The sequence below is a fragment of the Glarea lozoyensis genome, assembly GCF_000409485.1.
Source record: "Glarea lozoyensis ATCC 20868 chromosome Unknown GLAREA6, whole genome shotgun sequence".
NCBI classification, from domain to species: Eukaryota; Fungi; Ascomycota; class Leotiomycetes; order Helotiales; family Helotiaceae; genus Glarea; species Glarea lozoyensis.
The window spans coordinates 1580320-1596281 of NW_007361001.1; the positions used below are offsets into that span (position 1 = coordinate 1580320).

At 49.0% G+C, this 15962-nt stretch overlaps 4 protein-coding genes across 4 annotated transcripts; 1 reads left to right on the forward strand and 3 right to left on the reverse strand.

Annotated features, from left to right (window-relative positions):
• Positions 1-496: 496 nt before the first annotated feature.
• Positions 497-4419, reverse strand: GLAREA_02843 (Protein kinase-like (PK-like); the record flags this gene model as incomplete). The annotated part of the gene is made up of 7 exons (XM_008087928.1): positions 497-558; positions 607-1012; positions 1058-1259; positions 1309-2497; positions 2555-3544; positions 3604-3873; positions 3936-4419. 7 exons carry the CDS (start codon positions 4417-4419, stop codon positions 497-499), a joined length of 3603 nt encoding a protein of 1200 aa, XP_008086119.1.
• A 1774-nt stretch (positions 4420-6193) lies between these two features.
• On the forward strand, positions 6194-9056 carry GLAREA_02844 (Bactericidal permeability-increasing protein, BPI; the record flags this gene model as incomplete). Its single annotated transcript, XM_008087929.1, has 3 exons — positions 6194-6623; positions 6684-7927; positions 8433-9056. 3 exons carry the CDS (start codon positions 6194-6196, stop codon positions 9054-9056), a joined length of 2298 nt encoding a protein of 765 aa, XP_008086120.1.
• A 99-nt stretch (positions 9057-9155) lies between these two features.
• On the reverse strand, positions 9156-11020 carry GLAREA_02845 (uncharacterized protein; the record flags this gene model as incomplete). The annotated part of the gene is made up of 4 exons (XM_008087930.1): positions 9156-9166; positions 9277-10216; positions 10276-10589; positions 10726-11020. 4 exons carry the CDS (start codon positions 11018-11020, stop codon positions 9156-9158), a joined length of 1560 nt encoding a protein of 519 aa, XP_008086121.1.
• Positions 11021-12658: 1638 nt separating this feature from the next.
• GLAREA_02846 (uncharacterized protein) lies at positions 12659-14365 on the reverse strand (the record flags this gene model as incomplete). Its single annotated transcript, XM_008087931.1, has 2 exons — positions 12659-13729; positions 13778-14365. The coding sequence occupies 2 exons, from the start codon at positions 14363-14365 to the stop codon at positions 12659-12661; spliced, it is 1659 nt and encodes a 552-aa protein (XP_008086122.1).
• Positions 14366-15962: the final 1597 nt, after the last annotated feature.

Here is a 15962-nt window from a genome sequence, read left to right on the forward strand (position 1 = left end):
GATAGTAGTTGAGATGATTTCAGAAGCAGTTGCGAGCGATGGTGTTGATACATCGCAGTCAATGAGAACCACTTACACATCCGTTCGTGACATATAGCCACGAGTATACTCCTAGCGGCCTGCAGTGCACCTTCAACCCTAGAAGACATAGGTACCGAGGCATGGGGTTTATCATTATGAGAAGCTTATAATCTATTAAGAGGGCCATAAAAAGGCTGCTAATTTAAAAGGGCCAAGGGACCTCGTCTCCTCGCCAGAGATTTCCCGTCTAGAAGTGAATGGGAATCGCAAATTTTGCTAGGTGATCTCATTACACACAACAAATACTATCAGACTTTTCGTTTCTAACGTCTATGCGACACATAGGCGTGTGGCGGCCCAAGCTTGAGGGCTGTTCCTAATGCCTTGGCTCAGGCGTGTCACTTTCCCTGGTATGGAGAGAAGGACTGTCATGAATTTATGCTTGTCAATTTCCCAAGAGGGAGAGAATGCTGGCTCAAACGAAGTCGGCCGAATATGAGAAGCCACGGAATTCTTCCTGCATGGCTTGTGATAAGACTGGCATACCAGTTAGCAAGAACATACTAATATGGAACGAAAACTTACCTGACTGTACTGGTGTTAGAACTGGAGTCACGCTTGTAAATTCGGAATCGAAATTGCTGGTGTCTGTGGCACTGGTAATCTCGGGCTTGAAAGGAGGAGGAAGTCTCTTGTGAAGGACATCATCCCAATTGATGTTGCGGAAGAAGGGCTGGTTCATGATCTCCTGAGCATCTGTTGGGCCACTACCGAGCCGCTGATCAGGCTCTCGGTGCAGTAGTTTTTGGAGTATCGAGACTGAGTCTCGTGGCATATGAATTGGGTACAAAGGTTCATCGGAAAGAATGGCATCGTAAATTTCATCCTCGTCTTCTCCTCGGAATGGAGATTGTTGGAGCAACATTTGATAGATGAGAACGCCAAACGCCCACCAGTCGACTGCCCGGCCATATTTCTTGTCCAGCAAGATCTTGAAGAGTTAGTCATTGTCAAGCTGCACGATAAAGAGTCTTACTTCAGGCGCCATAAACTCAGGGGTACCACAGAAAGTGCTGGTTGTGGACCCGTACCACATATCTTCTTTACACAGACCATAATCTGCAATTTTAATGTGACCATCTAAGGTCAAAAGAATGTTGTCCAGTTTCAAATCACGGTAAATAACTCCATTTTCGTGAAAGTATTTCAATGCTAGGCATACTTCAGCGGCGTAGAACCTAAGCGAATCATTAGCAGAAGCCTGGAAGATGGAAATGGACGACGAACTGTGCTCGCTTGGTTCCAAACTGTCCTCGCTGGATATGTAACATCAGATCGCCACCACTGATGTATTCCATTACAAAGTAGACTCTAGTCTCTGTCTGAAAACACGCGTGCAAGGTGAGCAAGAACGGATGACGCTCTTTGTTCGCGATGAGAAATACTCTTTTCTCGGACCGAGTACTTTCGACTTCATCATTTTCGATGATGAATTCCTTTTTCAAAACTTTAATCGCATAAAGCTGCTTTGTTTGTTTGGCCTCTGCCAACATGACCTTACCAAAGTTACCTTTCCCTAGAACCGCCAAGAAGTTGAAATGATCTAAGCCAATACGTCGACCAGTACCGGCGTCGTTGGCAGGTGGTGCAGCTTTCCGTGGGACGGTGGCGGCAGACACAGAAGGTGGTGCAGGCTCTGAAACTGGTGGGGCTACCGGGCTATAAAGGGCTTGGGTTGGAGATTGCTGTTGTTGCTGCTGATGCGGTTGATGGATTAGAGGTTGTATCTGTGGTTGTGGCTGCTGCTGCTGCAGTTGTTGCGGCTGTTGCGGCTGTGTGGGATAGCCACTTACTTGAGCATAGGCTGCAGGATTATAGCTTGGAGTCGACGAAGCTTGTGGTCTAGTAGGGGCACCATATCCGGCAAGAGGTTCCTCAGCGTGGGTGTTAAGTGAAGGTGCTGCACCATAACCCCCTCCAGCCGCAGGCCTTGAAGCTTGGTTATAGTCAGTAGAAGAACGGACGTATGGATCTCTTTGGGAGGACTGTGGCCGGGAGCCCGTCATTGCAGCTGCCGCCGCCGCAGCGGCACTCGACGATGCCGTCCGATCTGGACCAATTGGCCTCTGTGTAGGTGATATGGGGCCTTGTTGTTGCTGTTGCTGTTGTTGAGCGTACATAGTTTTAGCCGCTTCTTGAGCTTCCAGCGAAGATGGTCCATATGACTGGCTGCGAGGTGGTCGAGCACTTTCTGGAGAGCCGTACGATGCGCGAACGTTCCCTGACTGACCCCCATCTGGCCCTTTGCCAGATATTGGCCGCAGTGTACGATCGCTCATGGGTGATGGCTGTGTACTCCTGCGAATGTCGGCTGTCTTTCGAATGTTTTGCAGAATAACATTGGCATCGGACATTTTCATGCCGCAGAAATCAGGTACTAAATGTACACATCCCGCATGGCAAGTGAGTTGGCATTCTACAACGATATTATTAGCCACAAGATCAGGTTTGGGGAGTGGTTACGGATATTTACCAGAACACTTCCGTGAGTTCTTCTTGCCAAAGGGTAACATGTATCCACAATGACAACACCAGTTTGCGCTCATATTGGAGAATTTCTCGAAACGATGTGGTATGCGATGGTTTATTTTCTCCTCATCAGGATCGGTATCTGCGTTAGACTTGCTAATACATTTCGTAACAACCTTCGAATAACACTTAGTATGGCAGGTATATTTGCAGTCCTCGCATTGCATGCCGGCAGAGTATTTGAGAAATTCGCCGCACAAAGCACAACGCATGATGTTGTAAAATTGTTGCTGGACGAATTTGTGGCCATACATCTCATGAACCTCTTCTTTACGTTGACGGATGGCTCCTTTTCGGCCTAGTCCTAAGTCGAATGGCCGACTGTTCTTCGCCTGCTTCTGGAATCCTACTGTAAGATGGGCTGCTCCAGTTGGCTCCAACGCGAACCAAGCATCGATTGGCTGAGCAGCAACCATTGGAGCTTGACCCCCCAAGCCGCCAGCATTCATAGCTCCCATTCCTCCTCCAATTTGAGTTTGCCCTCCAAATTGCTGTTGACTTGGGCTCATATTAAATTGCGACGGTGGTGGCCCTCCTGGCATGCCACCGCCCGCCATTCGATCAGCGGAAACCCAACCGGAGCTGTTTATTTCGGCCTCGATCTTTCTTCGACGCATCTCCTCCACGATATCAGATATGCGGATCCATAAAAGCCCAATCGGAAGTGGGTGCTCTCCAGGTTTATCATAAACGGTAATCTCAATTTCATTTGCCTTGTCTACTTCTAGGTTGAAGTTCTCGGTCTCCCATCTATCGTTACGAGATGCTCTTGTACGGGCTACGACGTTGTCTTCGACTTTCACGGAAACCGATGTTTCAGGGCCACGGGCGAATCGACTTGTTGTGGCATGATCCACATCTTTGACGGCATGAACCCGGATAGTGAGAAGTCCAGTCAATGGTTTTCGCATGTTTGGTGTATTGATGCTATCATCTGTGAAAAATATGAGCCTTGCTACCATATTTGACAAAAGTTGAACGAGATTAGCCTACCGTCTGGAGCATCTGCACTGCTTTCCATATCGATATGTAAGTCTTCATATCTTTTGAGCGCTTGCTTAAGAAGCTGGATTTTCTGAGAGCTCTCCTTGAGACGTGTGTTGGCGTCATTTCTGCTTTTTCTGTCGCCCTCCATCTGGTATAGCTGAACCATTTTCTCAATACCTTTGAGGTATTGCTTTTCAACATTGAGTTTGAATTCCAATTGCGACAACATTAATTGAATGCGGGGTCCCAAATGGGGGGTATCGTACTTGATGAGGTCTATTGACATGATTAGTGTGACGAAATCGTATTTGCCTGAGCGATGATAAATTGTAACGCACCTAGCTTCGTGTAATTCGGACGTGATTTTGGCATGGCGGAACCAGGTCCCGGGGGAGCATATGGGTGTCTTGGAGGCATCATGTTTCCATGCCCTCCGATTTGACTGTAGTCCTCAGTCCCATAACCACCTCTGTCGCCCGGTTGGTCTATATAGTTCCCTCTTGAGTCTTTGGGTGGTGGTGTAGGAGGAGCATCTCTATCATTTCGCATTCCTGCGCCTGGTGCTCTACCAGACGGTCCTGGACCGCCCGGTCCTAGATTCATATCGCCCATTCCTTGACCCATCTTCCGCGTCCGTAGCTCTTGCATTCGCTCCTCCAGATACTGGATATTTCGGCGGCCTTCCCGCATCTGGGTGTCCAATCTCGCCTTGACCTGTTCATTTTGTGTTTGCTGCCTCATCTGGTTCGCGGCGTTGAGGAGCGCCCTCTCGCGCTCGATCTTCTTGTAGACCGAGGTGAGGGCATCATCGTCATTATTCATGATAGCGGTTGGTCGAGCGCGTCTCTACGCGCGGACGAGAGAGGTTGCTGTTCGTCGGTGGTGGGGGTGGGAGGGGAAATATCGAGCGAACAAGCTTGTGTTTTGCGGGTTGAAGCCCAGGAGTGCTCTGACGAAGTGGGGTTGATTGATGAAGAATGGAGCGAGGTCCTGGGCTGGCGAGACACAACAACAACAACAACAACCACAACCACGAGGTGATGCGACGGGAGCCGACCTTTCTTGCTTGCGATGCGTTCAAAGAACTGCTTCTTGCGGTTGCGATTCGTCGCTTGAAGTGAAGATCCCTCGTATCGCGTCTCGAAGTATTTTTTTGGAGAATTTATTCATGCACACGCGAGGTGAATCTCGATGTTCGTAAGGTCCTCTCCTGCGAAACTGTGATTGAGGTTTAGGGTATGGCAGGTATGGTACGGGACTCAGCCACGCGCGTCTGTTGGATTTTTGGTTGACTGCTCGGGGTCTGCGAAGGCAAAAGGCAAAAAACGAAGACGCAAGAAACACGGCAGTTGGAGGCAAACCGGACTAGTTCTATGGCGAGCTTATGGCAGAGAAGAGAAGATTCCAACGCAGGAGGGGTAGGAAGGCAGGAAGAAGAGATTATTTGGAAGTCCTGTTGGGCTCCTGGACCAATAGGTGAAGCTCCATTTCAGCGCTCCAGTATCAGACTATCAACACGCTCATCGCATCCGGATAGTCATAGAAGACGTTGGGTTGCTGCTGCCTCGGACCTGAGCGGCGAACGATGGAGAGCAGGTGAGCCTGATGATTCAGCTTCTTTATTGTCCTGCCTTACCAAATATTGTACCTGCTGCTGGCACCAGCTAGTGGAAATGAATAAAACTATTCTAGATTGGTGGTTGAGTTGGTTTCTAGTTTCAGATAGCCAGTTCTTGTAAGATCTTACTTGATTTTATGCCCAGGACCGCTTGAGGGAAACTTGGTTTGTCTAATACCTATCTGTTTAGCGTAGTGATAGTGTGTAAAGATGAGTAGCCCTTTGTATAGCACAATCACATAACAAAATAAGCATTAAAGATGACTGTTTGTCCTGTTCAACCCTCGATATCGTTTGTTAAAACACCGAGCTGCAGTTTAAGCATCGCATCGCACCGTCTTACCGTACCGATAACGGAGATTGATTTAGCTTCGGCCCGCAACGTCAATTATCGGCGGAAGCTCGGGTATGCTTACGTCCCCAGCCACTGTTGGTCCGTGCAGCGTTGCTGCTTGTGGAGCCGGCATCAGTGCTCAAATTGTGCGTGCGCTTTCGCCTCTTTGGGTCTGACGTCAACCCCACGCCCGCCTCTTTAGGTTGGGCCCAGATTCTCCTGGCTCGTTGAAACCAAGGAAACGTAAAAGGCCATGTAGCTAGCATCGTCGATTCGCATGTGCGACTTACGGCTACGACAACATTAGATCAGAAGAATATGCAGTAACACACCACAAAGTGCCACCTAGTAGTACGAGCCAATCAGTATCTCCCTATCCTATAGCTCTCTTCCCAACTCGTACGTCGAGGGCAACTAGCTTCTAGGTTCTCCTCAATTGCTATCCACGGGTGTTACGAACTCGCATCCGCTTGGCTACTTAGTCCGTCATCACCAAATAGAGGGAGAATTCAGTCGAGATCCCCCCCTTGGCAGCTTCTGCAGATATAAGTCCTCTCCCTGGAGGATTTCTGCAGCTTTAAATCTTATCACCAAAAACGACCTCGAATCTAGAGCGAGCTCAGATTCCAACATCTACCCACAAAATGTCGACCTGTTTTGGTTCTCGCAAAAAGTCGCATCGAAATGGCGAAAGAGAGCCTCTGCTACCCGTGTACGAAGATGATACCTCCCTCCAACGCACGGCACATCAGAAGCTTCACTCCTATCAGCAGTTTAGAGCTATGTCGAAAGGATACATGCCAAGCACCGAACAGATAATTGCGAATCTACGAACCTTTCTCGCAGCAGACATATTAAATCCTAATACGCCAGGATTGACTGATTCGGGGAGATTGTTGACCAAATACACAAAACAATGGTTGCAAGAGTTCATCGAGCTCTCTGGAAACAAAAATCGTGAAGACCAGATCCAGGATTTCATATGGTACCTGCTTCATGCGAGAGTCGAAGTGGATGTAGAAGATATTGTAAAGCAAGCTGGAAAGACCCGTGTGAAAGCCGATGCATCTGCAGGTAAGGACATCCTGGGCGCTGCAGTATCACTACAGTGTCACTGAACTTATGTTTTTTTAGTCTATGAATCCCTTCGAACGATATCGACTCTCCTCTTAACCAATTCCTCATTCCGGCTTTTCCTCTCTGATCTTACGACTATTTCCAAGCAAGTATTTGCCGACACAGCCAATACCCTCTCTACTGTCGCCGCCGAAGCAGCCGAAAACCTCGAGCCGTCTTCTTCAGAGAACAAAGCTCTCAAGAGCGCCGAAAATGGAACAGGGAAAGCCACCGCGAATGGCAAGAAATCCACCAGCAATGGCGCCACCCCCAGTGCAGACGACTTGGAGGAAAATGTTGGACAAATTGCTGAAGTTTTAAAAGATGGCTTGAAAAAGACTACCGATGAAGCCATTATTTCGACACACGATAAAATTACAGATCAAAATGCAAAACAAACTATGCTCAAGCATCTCAAAACGGCAGTGGGTCGTCTAGCAAAGCGGCCAGACTACAATGACTCAGTTTCAACAATTTCGACTCTCCTTCAACGATATGCAAAAGTCTATTCTCGTGCCCTCGACAAGACAGTCGCTACCGTGCAAGACGATGTTGATACCAACGCTGAGTTAGATCGGGCTGTCAAGAACGGATGGTTGTTATTAGCAAACTTCGGCGATAAATCTGAATGGGAGTCATTAGAGAAGAAGTTCAATGCAGTCATGGCTCATTCGCAAAAAGACCCAGAATTTGAAAAGATGATGGAAGAGCTGACAGGCTCACTACAAAAAATGCTAACAGATCCCGAGTTCTTCGACGAACCTTCAAACGCCGTCGAAGCCATCAAAGAGAAATACGAAGAGGTCGGTCAAAGCACCTCGGACTCGACCATGAAAAAGGACGTTGAGGAGCTCCTCAAGCAAATCAAACGGACCTTCCACTCCGTCCTTAACGACCAAGACGTCTCCAAGCTTCTCTCCACATCCTTCAAACTATGGAGCATTCTCAACCCCCTCAATATCCACTCCAACAAAGAACTCTTCCAAGACGCCTATACCATCTTCATCCCTATGCTCATCACCGCCATCCAATATCTCCCGATCCCCCGTCTCGAGATCTCGGCTCCGGAAGTCGATCTCCTGCTTGAAAACGTGATTATCGAACCTGGAAAAACGGTTAATAACAGCAGTTTCTTGCCGTTTAGGTTGAAGGTTGAGACGTATAATGATTTGACGATTCATAAGAGGAAGTTTAGGACTGTTAGCTCGGTGGCTAGTTTGGTTACGGTTAAGGTTCAGGGTCTGAGTGTTAGGGCTGACGAGGTAAGATCCTTCTCTTGTTTTGTCTTTCCTTATAGCTACTTTTTCCGTCTTGTCCCGTGATCGCACTTTGTGACCGAACATTGTGCTTCGATAAATCCAAGTGGATAGAGGAAATGCGGGGACTATGCCAAACGTGGCCACTCAATCCATTTTCGAGTGTATCTTGGAAGATATGCCTTCCCACATCCCAACCTGAAGATCACCTCAAACACGTTTAGAAGACAATGAATTATGAGAGGAGAGTTGAACCCCAATACCAGAGGCGCAGCTCCTTCCACAGTGGTCAGACCAGAGGTGCTTGCGAGTTTTTCAGATCAATGGCACTCATCTAGTATAAACCTGGAAAACACTCTCAAATGCCCTATTCTGGGATCTTGTGGTTCACTGGACGCTTAAAGCACGAAAGAGCATTGAGACAAGATAGTCAATTGTTGATCGGTTATATTTATCTGAGAGACTATCTAATATAATTTGTACTCCCGAACGCCAAACTAATGCCTTCCAGATTGGTTACTGGATGCGAGCCCACAAGGGCTTGATCCGCTTAGCAGATGAAGGAATAGCATCATTTGAATTAGATGACAGGGGTATCGATATTGAAATGGACATTGAAGTTGGCAAAGACCGACTTGAAAAGGTTCTCTCCCTCCGCAACGTCCGCGTGAAAATCCACCACCTCTCCTACAAGCTCAGGCGTAGTAAGTTCACCCTGTTCGGGTGGCTTTTCAAACCTTTCTTGCGCCCCATCATTCGAAAGGTGCTCGAAAGACAACTCGCCACAGCCATCGAGGACTTCGTCCACGCTGCCAACAGAGAAGTGTTGTTCGCCAGAGAAAGGCTTAGGGCCACAAGAATCAGCGAGCCTAAGGATATCATGACGTTCATCAGAGCGGTAATGACCAGATTGAAGCCCGCAGAAGATCCAGACCTATATGCGAGTGTCGGTGTTACCGGTACCAGCGACGTCCGAGGATCCGTCTTCGCTGGTCGGTATGCACCGGGTTCGCTTGTCAAGCTCTGGGAAGAGGGAGCGAGAAGAGCGGGCGAGGTTGTGGAGGAGAACGCCACCGGTGTCGGGGGTTGGCGCAATGAGATATTCGATGTCCCAACTGCTTCTCCAATATTGTAAGATATCAGGGCTTTGTTAATGGAAACATCGTTACCACAAACGTGGGTTGAGGAGGATAACCATGTCGGAATGGACAGGATTCGGTTGGTGCTGGGGCGGTCATTCTGTGTCTGGTGTATACTTAGTAGCCCAATTGATTGGCTTCTCGGATTCTTCTCAAATCCAGGTGTGTGTTCTGAGCCACGTGAGGTAACCGCTGAAGCTTGTCTTGAGCCAATACGCGTCAGTGATTGTTGATCTGATTGTAATTGAGTTGCGTTCCAGCGACTCGGTAACTGTCGATTCAATCTTGATTGACTGTCCAACTGCTCTTGAGTTCCAGCGAGAGGTTTCAAACCATCCGAGGCATAGCCAGCGGATTGAGGTGAGCCATCTCGGCTCAGTTGGGTTTGATTCATGCTTGAGCCCTCGGAGCCATAGGATTCTATGTGTTCACTCAGTTGTCTCGTTTGATCGAGTGTCGGTTGTAGGAAGCGGTCAGAATTTCTGTCCAGCGATCCGCTGGATTGTGAGCTGTCTAGTCTGTAGCTCTGCGGTTTCTGGCTCGATTGCCGCGAATCATCTGATGAATCGAGTACCGCCAGGGCGTTCGGCATGACCCCTTGTAGACGGGAGCCTGCCTGGCTAGACGGATTCAACACATCGAGTGGCGAGGGCGAGAAGTCATTCACGGTACTACCACGTGCTCGTTCCATGTGCGAGCTGTCTAATGGTTGGATCTGCAATTGTGGACTCCATTGACCACATTGATCAGACACGTCGAATGCGGATTGTGCTTCAGCGCTCGAGTACCAAGGACTGAAATATGGAGCGGCCATTGGTGGGTAATCGGCCAATCCATTAATGTCGAAGTTGAAGTGGCTCAGGTCTGTTTCCTCGACAGGCCCCAAGTCAAAATCGTTCCATGCGACATTATCTTCGGGGAAGAGAACGAAATCGTCGATTGTGTTAAATGACGGTGTTGTCTCAAATGATGGTGGGGTCGCTTGCTGTGAGGATGAAGGGGTTGAGATTGATGTAGAGAATGAAGGACCACCACTACCACTCGTGCTTCCGCTTGAAGGACTATTTTTGGATCCTGATGAGCTGCTATTACTAGTGCTTGTGGAAACAGTTGATGATCGTGATGGTTCAGCTGCGCGGCGGTGAGATGGATCACACTGAGAAAAAGTAAGTAGAGCTCAAAATCTAATTCGCTTAATTGATTGAGTTGACTTACTCGGATCTTCTTCTTCTTGCACGCATCACAAGCCTTCATGATGCGCATGAGATGGGCATGCTCTCTCTGCTCCTTGGTTTTGGTGCCCCGACCGGCGGTTGAGGTAACATCGACCCCGTCCTTGGTCATGATTGAGAATCCCGGGAGACGCACTTCGGCTGCCTTCTTGGTTTCCTTCTTGCTCGAAGCCTTCTTGGACACTCGGCCAGTCGACTTTCGCGAAGAATGGGTTATGCCTCCAACCGAGATAGACCCAGATCCAAAATCGCTCACCATAGCTGAGGATGCTGGCGAGGGTGTGTAGAATGCTGGACCTATATTTGTGTAAGCATGATAAGGCTCTCTCAATGCATGTCTACAGGAACACGAAGATTGAAACATGGGCGGAGGAACCGCATGTTTTTCTTTTCTATGATTCGGAAAATTGCAGGTTTAAATGTGTAAACTTACTGAAGCCAGATGAGTAAGACTCGGTTGGTGACTGCTCCAAAGCATCCCAAAGCGGGAACACATGGTAAGTGCGAACCAAGGCACCATTGGTTAGATCAACAATGGCATTATTGTAGAAGTCAATGGTGACTTCAGAAAGCTTCTCAGCCTTGGAGCCGTTGCCGAGGACGTAGACGTCGACCAATTGCTCCAACTCCTTCGAGCCAAGTGCGGGAGTAAATTGAAGGGGGGCACCCAGGAAGGCCTGAGTGATGGTGAAGGATTGAACTGGTTGGGTGTTGTTGATGGACTGCATTGCGAGTGATATCACGGATTTCCGGTGGAAAGTAATTTTGGTAGCCTTGTGGATAGGGAGTGGTGGGAGATTGTTTTGGGCGAGGAGGAGTGAGGAATTGAGCAATTGGATGTTCTCGGATATTCTCGACCGGATGACTCTTACCGTCTGGCGTGAAGACGTGAGAGCTGGGAGAACTGCGAGGGACAAAGGGATCAGTGAATCTTGATAGAAGATTTAACAAGAAGAAGGAAAGGAAAAAAAGTTTGTGCCTGAAGGGAATTCGGTATTCTTAACAACCGCGTGAGGGCCAGACAGACTGGCGCCGACAGCCCTCGACACCCGCAGAACCCTCGCCGTTACCGAATCGAGCTCGCCGTGCCAAGCTCCACGCACCTAGCCAATCAGGCACGACGGGTGGAGTAATACCCGCGCCTTGTGGTTGGTCTGTCGCTGACCTGCATGACACAGCCTGCCATCAGTCTGTGACTCCCCCCTCCCCCACCATTCTGCCCTCACTCCCGCGATCTCAAGAGGGCATTCGCACCTGGCTGTCAGCTAAGCTCGCGGATTGACCAATGACTCGACACGTTTCCAGCGACATCTCGCGCATTTTCGAGGACGGTTATTGTCAACAGGGCAGCACTACCTATATACTCCAGCGAGGAGGGACCGAGGGAGGACTAGCTAATGGGAGAGAGCGTCGAGTAATCTTGCGACAGACGGGCTGAGTCTGACTCACCTAAGTTCGTGTCATAGCCACGAAACCTCTTGCTATACGGGAGGCCCCCTCGGCCCCTTTCAATCTCTCGTCTACTCATAGCATCGATCAGGCAGGAAGAATGAGATCTCAGAGAACAAGAACACAGCGAGAGCATCAAATATGTATTGGAATTTTATACAGAATCTACCAACGATGAACTATTTTTATAAGCCTGGCCCAGACATCCGTGTCCCAACGGCAACTATCTCCACAACCGAGTGTTTGTACAAAATAAGAGGAGTGCTGGTAAAGATACACATGATGTCTGTAAAATAAAACAATGGAAAGTCTAAAAGGCTATCTACAGAGGGTATATTGCGCAAAAAAGTCCCATTAGCCGCCGGTCCCTATTAGAAAAAGAAAGTCGTTTTAAAGCGTAAAGCTGCCAAAGGAGTCGACGTCTCCTTCTATCTCAAAGATTGCCAGAGGCCCAGTGGAGCTTATCATCCGTGAAGAAAGAAGGCGCCGTCGTCAAGCCAAAGTAGGGGTTGGTGCATGCCGACAACCTCGCTCCGACAGTAACTCGGATCAACACTGCTGTCGACATGATCTTGGGCCTCGGATCGGAAGGTACGGGCGAGGAGAGGCAGGCCTACCCGATTGAGTACCGCAAAAAAGTCCACCGCTGCTCTTTGTTCGTCGCACTGCACAGTCGAGAACAGGTGTACGACGAAGACTCGCGCTACGTAGTGGCTGCGGGAATCTGCCTTCATGAAGATGGTATCCGAGTTTGACTCTAGCGGAACCGAGCAACAGTTGACTTGACTGGCCTGGTATTCTTCCTACATTTCTTTGTGCTCTGCCGAACTGTGCAAACATGACAGAGGATCCCAATCTCAGGAACCACTTGGATATGAAGATAAAGAGGTCTCCGAGTGATCTTCCGGTTTCGTGTTTCAAGAATTCAAGTTGTCGTACACCCCACCTGATGCGCCATATCCATTTGCATTATGAACGGAGGGCCAACCAGCTGACGGAATAGCCGAGGGATCCCTTTCTTGGCTAAAAGTTTCTTCCCTAAATGAGCCGTCCCGATCGTCGACATAGCTCAATGCTGGGGTGTGTAGGGTCTGGTGCTCGGAGCCAATGAACTGCTGATTGAATTCATAGTCGAAGCTGCCATCATATTGATCTTGCTGGAAACTATCGGTGGTCATGCTTGGACCATTGTATAAATTGATGCTTGGGGACTCGTAACTGGGGGCATATTGCGAGGTAGTTGTAGGCGTGTATTGGAAAAAATCTTGTTCATCCGAGGAATAGCGCCCGTGAGAAGCTGAGTATATCAACTGGCCGTAAACACAAAGCTCAAATTGAGAGGAATCTCCACATTGACGACATTGACTGTCAGCCATGTGATTCCCCACATACTCGCATGATGTACATCGAACTCGAAGAGGTTGCTCAAGCCGTGAAACCGGCAAGTGATTACCCTCGAAATGAAGTTGTAGCTCCTCAATTTTCTGAAACAAGAGATCACAACCATCGTGTCGGCAATGGTAAGATCTACTTCTGATATCACCAATGAGGACCATAGTTGCATTGTCCTGCTGGGAATACGCATCCTGGGTAATAGTTGGAAGAGTTTGAGCGGCTTGGTATAGCGGCGCCGGGCTTAGTAAATTTTCATCCACTCCTTCGCCCAGGTCCATATTGAGCTCCGATATATAAGCTTGTGGATTTGGCCGAAGTCGTTGGTCGTATCCTTCACTCTGACCTTGGCCCAATCCCAAGAACAGGGCGTCGCTCTGAGATGGTGGTGGTGCAACCTGCTCACGAGAGACAGATCGTCTATGCTTTCTATTCAATTTCTGGGCATCTGGCAAAGGGCGTTGATGTTTCCGCGACGTTGTGCTAGAGGAACTTGGGAACTTGTCAGGCTGAGGACGGACCTCGTTTTTGGTGTTGCTCAATTTGTGTTGATGAAGGCGGTCGAGTATCTTCATGTCGTAGTGTTCTAGTGGACACTACACTATCATTAGCTGGTACCGTAAAGGCTGGGATGGCATGCTTACAGATACTGCACGCTTCCTACATGCTGGACAGGAACCAAGGTAACGAATCAAAGCTGCTTTTGCTTTTGCTTTTGGTGCCAGCCTTTTTCTCGATCTTTGCTTCACTGTCTGTCCGTGATAAGTTTTCAACTCTTTCTGTTCGAGGGTGGCAGAGGAGGGGCTCTCGTCCGGTTCGAATGACATGACGGAAGACATCTCTGTAGGATCGTATGTAGATACCGAAGGCGTATTGCGATGTCTTGGTGAGCCCACAGATGAAGTCGACATAGTCACGGAATGTCCTGGGACCGAGAGGTAGCCATCTATCGCAGATACAGGATCATTTCCCCGTTGAACTAACCCTTCCTCCAGTTCGGCCGACTGGTAGTCGGTGTATAACTTCAAAGCTCTCTCCTGCTTCTCGGGGGGAATAGGCAAGGGATAGTGAGGTGTTGGGACATCGGACGAGGCAGATAGCGGAGTCTGATGATGATGGTGGGGTGGTGAGCGTCCGTGATGCGGAGTCGAGGTATTGACAGACAGCGACGGATGGCTTTGTCTCGGCCTTCCAGAGTTATAGGGACCTTGCCCTAGTCGATGGTTGCTCATCATGCGGCAAAGGTGTGAGGTTTCGTTGATTCTCGACTCCGAGGCTGAGTGGGTGGGTGGGGGGGATGTCGATGTCGATGTCGAGACGATGAAGGCGTTCAATGGCAGATGGATATCCAAGGACAAGAGCGTAGTTGTGGATGAGGTTCGGCGCGAAGCGTGGGAGACAAAACGAATGGAGACTCACACTCGAGATGCAGCGACGGTAAGGAGGGTGTGGATGGCTACTTAAGCACCGTCGAGCAAGGCTCTCTCATCAGGCTGAGAGTGCGCCCCATTTTGACCATCACCAGATAGGGGACCTTCGGTGTGAGCGGTGGTCGCGAATGCACCAACAACCACTGGGTCGCGATGCATATCAATGACATATGGCGGGGCCACGCTGCACTGAAATGCGATGCACGATGGTCCGCGTTTCGAGTGTTGAGGATGTGGTTGTGGTTGTTGTTCCGCTTCGATGGGTGTTGCAACTGGATGGTGTTGGTGCGAATGCAAACATCGCAAGCTGGGGGAGGGAGAAGCGGAGGTGAGTGGAGCAATGGGAGGCTCAATGAGTGAAAGGGCGGTGGGGGAAAGCGACAACACACGCTACCCAGGCGAGTCCACTCTGCAACGTCGGACAAAGACATTGAAGGGTGCATAGACGGTATGTACTCAAGTAGACAGTTCTAATAGACATTCGAAGTTCGAAGTACCAAATTACCAATACAACATATTTCGGGAAGAGACAACTTGAGGGTACACTAGACATCGGTGCCATTGTTATCTCCCCCTACTGCTGCTATTGCTTCCATCTTCTCAATTGGGGCGCAGACGCGGTCACTAGAGGTATCCTCCCTTGCACAGAAGTTGCACTTGCATTTCCCTTAGCTTAGAGAAGAGCTTGACAGAAGCTTCCCGATAAGAGGGCGACTATGGTGCAGAGGGCGACAGACACATGCGTGGCAAAAAGCTTAGAACGGGCCTTGGTTTGTTTCAGAAACAGTTTCTGGCTCTACCTTCCACCTACTTGTGCCCTTTCCCGGGAGCTGTGGCTGACGACCGCAGAGCCCGCAAGACGGACATGGTACTGACCAGAATCTGGGTCACGACCACGGGAATGTGCGTTTTGACAGGCTTGTTCTGTGTCTAATAGATTTCAAGGTGCTAGGAGGGAAACTTCGTCAGAAGCGATGTTTTCAGCGGAGTGTGAACCTTTCCCAAAAAGGCAAATTACGCATCCAACACAGAGTAACTGCGTAACTCTAAAAACACAATCTCGGACCATACTGGCATACTCAAGGGTAATGTGCCACAACGTGTGTAATTCTAGGCTCTGACAGTAAACTTTAAGAATGTCAAGCCAGATGCAGATGCTCAGCAAGCCAAGCGCTCTTGGCCATTCGTAGAACTCTATATAAATGTATTAACCAGACAAGCAGTCATGCTTTAGAATTTGCTTACTTGTAACACAACATGTGCCACACTACCTTATATTGAAACCCGGCACAAGCAAGCAAGGCTTCAAACGGAAATATATTTTTACCTGGATGGGAAAAGGGGATGAAAACGCAGAGCGGACGTAATTCATCTCACCTAGGACACGTAACAAACGGCC